Source organism: Heterodontus francisci, chromosome 6, assembly GCF_036365525.1.
Source record: "Heterodontus francisci isolate sHetFra1 chromosome 6, sHetFra1.hap1, whole genome shotgun sequence".
NCBI lineage: Eukaryota > Metazoa > Chordata > Chondrichthyes > Heterodontiformes > Heterodontidae > Heterodontus > Heterodontus francisci.
In genome coordinates, this window is record NC_090376.1 from 144,326,754 (window position 1) to 144,334,477 (window position 7,724).

Here is a 7,724-nt window from a genome sequence, read left to right on the forward strand (position 1 = left end):
ACGTCCCATTAAAATGCTCAAGAGGCCAGAATTGGAGGAGTACAGATATTATGGAGGGTTGTATGGCTCCAGGCGATAACACAGTTGGAGGCTTTGTATGGTCATTATCACTGCATCAATTTTAAACTCTAATTTCTAACGCCCCGTCGCCAATTACGATGGCATAAACATAGGGAGTCAGTATTAGCTGTATTGACAAATAGTGCAAAATAGGACCCTGGGCGGAGGCCAGGTAAATCCATCCCTAAATCCGGTGCTTCCACGCAATTGATTTTTTAGATTCCTCTTGCCAGAACGTCAGGAAAGTCAAACATCCGGAGCTTTCTGTGTCAGTCTTTATTTCTGTCACCCTGCACTGCCATCTATTGGCCATTGCCATGTTCAATTCAGCTCAGCACTTTTTTTTTCGGGTTATTTGCCTGCTGTTTGGGAAATGGCTGGAATGACAAACAACCACGCTGAGTACACTAAATACTCACGCTCCTACAAATGGTTTGTTAGCGCTGATTTATTACCCTCTTAAAAATATGGACTGGATCAGCCTTGGTGGAATGAAAAGAAATTACACCATCCAACAAAACCGAAGGAAGAACACTGTTGGAAACTAGTAGAAGACTAGGGCAGTACGGTTTATTTTCCAGATGTCATTATGTGCTACATGTTTTTGTAAAAAAAAAACACTTAAATTTCCATTTCAAATCTAAGTTTTTTTCAGATTACAGCTTGGATTAACGTTACCATGGACAGCAGCGTTTACCGATCCGTGGCAATGGATAATGAAAAGGGAACGCTACATTAAAAAGGTCTTCCAGCGACACCCTTCCGCATTCCCCGAGGGTTGATTTAAGTCCACATGAACACGACAGTGGATTTCTCCAGACAAGCCCACTTTCCCACTCCATAATCGACTTTCCACTTTAAGGCAAACCAAGAGACGAGTTCGCTCCAGCCATATTTTACAGTTCGTGATCGGAAGACATACTGTAATACCGTCGGGGGGGAGTCTGTGGTTATTTACTTTGTGTGCGCCGAAATGAAGGGCAAGAAAGCAGACTGCTGGACTCTTTGTTGGTCGGTGAGTCTTGTAATCGACTGGTAAAGTTGCTGGAAGTGAAGTGAGGGAAGTCTTCCATCCAGCCGACCGTCACGTTGCAAACGTGAACCAGTCTGCGAAATCCGCGACTTTATTTCAGCACAACCCGATCCACGACAATGTGGAGGAAGAAGCACGTTCAGGATTTCTAATCACATATCTAAACCAACAGTTTAACTCGGATCGTGGCCGGAAACGCACCCGTCCTGCAATATTATGACCTCTCAAGAGCCGAGTTGGGTAGGTAAATTCTAATTGCATTAACTGAACGTACGAGGAAGGATCTCAATCGACCACCACTGTGTCTTGGTGCTGGAAGCAGGCAGGTATTTATAAATATGCCTTGCTCCCAGACGTAATAGTCAAAAGTATTGAGCGCTGGGCAAATAGTGAAAAAAAAAATGGCATTAAAATATGAAACACACAGAGTGGGGATCGGGAGAGGGAGGTTATGCTGGGAATTGCTTGCATGCTGGTGACTGCTGTCATTGCTCACATCGTGCTCAGCTGGAAGTTTAATATTTGTCCTTGCTGTATTTTATGTTAATATATCTGATGAAATTGTGAAACTTTTTTGGGGGGAGGGGGGTGAGATAATAGAAGAACCCCATGGATACAGCATCAAGGGAAACGGAGACGCTGATAAAGGAGAACAAACACCATCCTCATCTGTCCAGAATGAGAAGGGGATTCCTACAGGGAATAATAATTGTGTCGAAGTGTTTTTTTTGTTTTAACGTTGCGCTGCAACCTTGTGGATTTGATATCCTTGAGGTTAGAAGGGAGGGGGGGGGGGGGGGGAGTTGCACAAAAAAACAATCGTACTCCAAACCAAGTGATTTTCAGCAATGGGTAGAAATGTGCATTTATTTATTTGCGGAGCCGATGTTAATGCAGTGGTTGAATGGGGGGAAAAAAGCGCCAGGAAATCGGATTTGTTTCCAGCTAGATGAAATTTGGGTATTAAATCACTGACGTAGATCATTCGTTTGCCTTTAATCAACTTGGGTATCTTTTACCCTGAAGGATGAAAGGCTGCGACAGTTATCGCCGATTATAACCAGCATTTCCTGCGCTGGAACATTGCGATGAGCTTTCTCAATGACAAATGTTCCAATCTAACTACTTTCACCAGGCTGCTGCTTTTGCAACATTTCGGTGGAAGCGCGATGTCAGATATGGCTGAATATGCGGGGCTGTTCTTCAAACCCGCCAGTGTTTGGGGAGACGGGGTAAGTCAGTGAAAAAAAAAAATCCAACATTCCGTCTAAATGAGCAAAAAAGCCATGTGTGGTCTGCTTTTTTTTTCAGCATTACTTTATCATCTCTTAAGTGAAGCCGATGAACCGCAATCCTCTCCGAGCGCTCCTTATAAGCGAAAAGCGTAAGCTTTGTTGTGCAGAGTGGCTAAGGCGAAAGCAAATGCACAGTTTATTTGCAATTATTTGTAAAAGAGCACATCGGTTTGATTAGCGCTCTTACTACCGAAAGGATGCCTTTTTAAATGGTTAAAGATTTCCTTTTAATTAGGAAGGAAGCCTTGTATCAGCATTGCAACTGCTGCAAAAAATATTTCATTAACAACATATTTCTGAAATCTAGTCAAATGCATGTTGATGTTCCAGTGACGTTAACGCAGTATGTGATAAGTGACGCTAACACTAAATGCAACTTCCTATCTCAACTAACAGAGCCTCCAATCATTCCTTATCCAGCCAGTACGTCTCTTCGACCAATGCATTGAATGAGTACACGGAACTTCCATTCGAGGATCTGCTTTCGACCTGAGGAGCGAACAAACGCTCAGATCCCTGGAATTATATCGGGAATGTCATTTTAACTTTTGATGACCTCGACGTCATTGCAGCGATCAGTTGGGGAATCTAATGGCCAATTCAGCAACCCATTTGCCGTGAGGGGAATCAACCCCTCCCCTCAAAGTGGTGCTGGGGATTATTATTGCTAACGTTAGTTGATCGCTTGCAATGGAAAGTATTTACACTCTTCCTTCTCTTCTAAAGGTGATAAGCTGCAACCGAACACTGGAGTGAACACGGATCCGCACTCGGGGCATGAAAATGTATGTGTGGATAACACAAACCATCGCCTTTGCATCCTTCGTCCTGTCTTGGGCTGAAACCATCGAAAGCTACGGAGACATTTGCGAGAATCTTTGCTCCTGCGAGGAGAAAGACGAGGTGCTGGTTGTGGGTTGTGAAAACAGCGAGATCATCAGCCTGCTCCAGATCAGCCCGCCGCGCTTCCCTGTCTATCATTTATTTCTAACCGGCAATCTGCTGAACCGACTCTACCCGAACGAGTTTATTAATTTTACTGGCGTTTCTATTCTGCATCTGGGTAGCAACGAGATCCAGGACATCGAGGCGGGCGCTTTCAACGGGCTGCGAGAAACCAGGAGGCTGCACCTGAACAACAACAAACTGGAGGGGATTCGAGATGACACTTTTTCCGGGCTGGAGAATCTGGAATACCTCCAGGTAGATTATAACTACATCAGCTCGATCGAAGCCGGCGCTCTCAGTAAACTGCACATGCTGCAAGTGCTGATCCTGAACGACAATCTGCTCAGCAGCTTACCCAGCAACATTTTCAAACACGTCCCTCTCACCCACCTCGACCTGCGGGGCAATAGGCTCAAGATGCTGCCCTATGTGGGGCTTTTGGAGCACATGGACAGGGTGGTGGAGCTGCAGCTGGAGGAAAACCCCTGGAACTGCACTTGCGAGCTGATCGCCCTCAAAGCTTGGCTGGAGAGCATCTCCTACACTGCTCTGGTCGGGGAGGTTGTCTGTGAGACTCCCTTCCGCCTCCACGGCAGGGATGTGGATGAGGTCTCCAAGCAGGAGCTGTGTCCCAGGAGAATGAACATCAACTCCGACTGGAAACCTCTGCCCCCTTTGACTACCCATGGGTATTTTTATACCAGCCCAGCCCCGGCTACTTCCATCGTCACTTCCTCGTCTGTCTCCAAGTTTCCATCCCGAGCCCCGAAGGGCACTCGCCTCCCCAAAGCACCACGTGTGCGCCCCACCTCCAAGAGCCCAGCCTTCAGAGAAGGCTCCAACTATGGACTCATTTTCGCCTATCAGACCAAACCTCCGGTGCCTTTAGTGTGCCCTCGCCAGTGCACGTGTAACATGCAGATCTCTGACATCGGCCTCAACGTGAACTGCCAGGAAAAACGGATCGAGAGGATCACCGAGCTGGAGCCAAAGCCCTACAATCCCAAAAAGATGTACCTCACTGGGAATGACATCCTCACCGTCCGACGCTCAGACTTCTTCGATTCGCCGGGATTAGATTTACTGCATCTGGGTCACAATAGAATCACTGTTGTCCAGGATCGCGCTTTTATGAACCTGACCAACTTGCGCCGACTTTACCTCAATGGTAATTGTATCGAGAGACTCACTTCGGAAATATTTTACGGGCTGCGAAGTCTGCAGTACCTGTACTTAGAGTACAATGCCATTAAAGAAATCGTGCACGGCACCTTTAAACCCGTGCCCAGTTTGCAGCTGCTCTTTTTAAATAATAACCTGCTGAGGGCTTTTCCCAGGGACCTCTTTGCAGGTTTGAATTTGACCAGGCTGAGTTTGCGGAGTAACCGTTTCACATCCCTGCCAATGGTTGGAGTCCTGGAGCAACTGAGGTCCTTAATACAGATCGAGTTATACGAAAATCCATGGGATTGTACGTGTGATATAGTGAGCATGAAGCATTGGCTGGAGAGGTTTAATACTGGCACTCTTATCAATGGCGTGATCTGTGAATCACCCAAGCAATTCATAGGGAAAGACCTGAGAACGATTAAATCCGATTTAATCTGTCCCGATTACTCGGATATTGTTGTGTCCACTCCGTCCCCCTCCATTGCCCAGTCCACAGAGACACCCACTACCGCAGCTACACCGTTTCAGTACGTGGCAGACACTGGTTCTGTTCCCCTCTCCGTCCTCATCCTGAGCTTGCTTTTGGTTTTCATCACGTCCGTGTTCGTTGCCGCTGGGCTCTTCGTGGTGGTGATGAAAAGGCGCAAAAAGGCACAGAGTGACCGAGCCAGCACCAACAACTCTGACGTGAGCTCTTTCAACCTTCAGTACAGTGTTTACAGCCACAGGTCGGCCCCCAAAGCGAAGAGTCCAGCCAGTCATGTGTACGAGTACATCCCTCACCCTCTAGGACACATGTGTAAGAACCCCATCTACAGATCGAGGGAGGGCAATTCGGTGGATGACTACAGGGATCTGCACGAGCTGAAAGTCAGCTACAGAAACCAACTGGAGGAGGAAAGAGAAAGCCAGCTGAGAAGCCCCACTTACAGCATTAGCACCATAGAGCCCCACGAAGAGATCTCCCCAGTGCAAGATGTAGATCATTTCTACCGTGGGATTTTAGAACCTGGGAAGCAATCACCCACTGGGAACAGTGTTGACTATAAATTTGGTAGCCCACCAAATTATAATTATTCCCCAAACTATGAAGTTAGACGTCAGTATTTACATCCAGAAAGGTTGAGGGAGACAGTGCTGTATGGGGCACCCAGTAATGTATATGCTGAGCAAATTAGGAATGACTATCTGGAACTGAAAGCAAAGCTTCATGTTGAGCCGGACTACCTCGAAGTTCTTGAAAAACAGACCACGTGCAGTCAGTTCTAAGCCACAGAGTTGTTTATATACAGTATTTATTTCTAATTATCTGAGGTTTGTTTTTTCTTTTGGTCAACTTAGATGTTTGAGGTGAAAGTGCCTCAGCACGAGATTATCACCTTGAATGGATATTTGAACTAGGGGTGTGCACCACAACCAATGGGTCCACTGAAACATTTGAATTTGCTAGGATCAAAGAAGCCCAACTGAAGATTGGCTTGCTGATATTATGACAATAGGCATAAGTAAACTTTTTGGGTTTCTTTGCCCTTGAAGGGACATTACAGTCTTATTTTCTTAGCTTTCCCATATCTGGAAACAATACTGTTTTTACTAAAATAGCATTACATCACAGTGTGTTAGTAAAATTGTTGTTTCTTCACGTGTCCTTCAAACTAAGTATTTTAGTTACAAAATAGACCCAAGAGAACTGCTTCTAGTCACACAAAAATCACCTGGGAGTTACCTCTCCAACCAAAATATTTTGCTTATTCCTAGATGACATCAGAAATATCGCATGTTGTACAAAAATGCATCAATACATTGCAATTTTGCCGCAGGACTCAACATACCTGTCGCAGTGGATCACTGTGTGTCATAGGTGATGTACAATCCACAGTTCGGGTTTGGTTCTAGCTTCAGCAGTCTTTATAATTAGAGTCAAAATGGCCTTTCGTCGAGCTCCAAGAGGCTAGCACATCCCTAATTTTAGTATGAAGCTCTTATTCTTCAAGTGGATGTCTTTGTATGCATTCTGCACTTTTAAATTAGAAAGAGACCTAAAGGTCTTTAATATTCATCTCAGAATTGCACAAATCAGTGTGTGCACTGGGGCCATGCAGGGCTAGATGATGGATTGTACAAATCTGTATGTAATGTCTGTACCCATGTAAAGGAAAATAACTGAAAGGGGTAGTTATATTACACCACCAGGTGTTCAAACTGGCTATTTGTGTGGCATTTTTTTTATACAGTATATTGTTTAACAAAAATAGAAATTGTAAAAGGCAGTTGAACTTCAAAACAATGGCAAATTGGTTTGCATTGGCTACAAATTAAATAAAGCCAAATAGAAAAAAAACCCAGCAAAAAGCATTTGTCAGGAAGTAGCATTTTAAATGGGTTTACGGTCGTCATTTTAACCATTTGTTGACACAGCATTGCTTTTTCTGTCAAACTGGATTTCTGACATGAGTCAGTGGCAACCAGAATATGTGAATTAAGGGTTAATGTGATGATGTGTTGATGAAGCAATTCTAGTGAAAGAAGCAGTTACAGCAAGATCCTGAATACTGATTGTACAGATTGCATTAACATCCCCAGTAGAGGTCTCCACAATGGTCAGCAGCAGTATTTTAGAGCTGCACAATTAAATCATCAAATTTGGTGTTTGTTCACCATTTTCTAACACGATAACTAACAAAAACATACCATCAGCTGGTCAGTATTTAATCAGTAATTTTCTATATCAATTGGTCTCCAAATAAGTTTGTCATCATATCTTCATATGACAGGGATTGTTCAAATAGATGGGCTTTTTTCTCTGTTCTTTTGAACAGGTTGAAAACCCCAATTCGGATGTATTTTAATAATACTGCTGTAGTGTGTAAAGATTATTTCACCCCTTGTCACAATTTTCACTCAAGTATAGAAGTGAGAATTAATATCGAGTCCACTTAGTTCATTTGTTGGTGTGAAACAAACCAAGTCACAAATGCTTTTATATTGTAGGTTTTTATTGTGGTACATTTCAGATTTATTTCACAATACAATACTTTTCTGTGACACTTGGCTAACAGCAGACATACCTCAAGTATTTTAGACACAACACAAACGCAATGTTCACTGAAATCTGTGAAATAAATGTAATTGGATTTCATGGAAAAAACAAGGTTTAAGTTTACCAGAAATTACATCTATACTGATTTCTCAAAGGGTTTTTAAGTTGTTGACTTACT

General features: G+C 43.9%; 1 protein-coding gene across 1 annotated transcript; it reads left to right on the forward strand.

Moving 5' to 3' along the window:
• Window positions 1–668: 668 nt before the first annotated feature.
• LOC137371042 (SLIT and NTRK-like protein 5) lies at window positions 669–7,080 on the forward strand. Its single transcript, XM_068032946.1, has 2 exons — window positions 669–1,333; window positions 3,115–7,080. Exon 2 carries the CDS (start codon window positions 3,166–3,168, stop codon window positions 5,773–5,775), a length of 2,610 nt encoding a protein of 869 aa, XP_067889047.1. The 5' UTR covers window positions 669–1,333; window positions 3,115–3,165; the 3' UTR covers window positions 5,776–7,080.
• Window positions 7,081–7,724: the final 644 nt, after the last annotated feature.

What these genes read in the sequence shown, in the direction of transcription:
- LOC137371042 (XM_068032946.1), top strand. Translation starts at nt 3,166, where the DNA reads ATGAAAATGTATGTGTGGATAACACAAACCATCGCCTTTGCATCCTTC.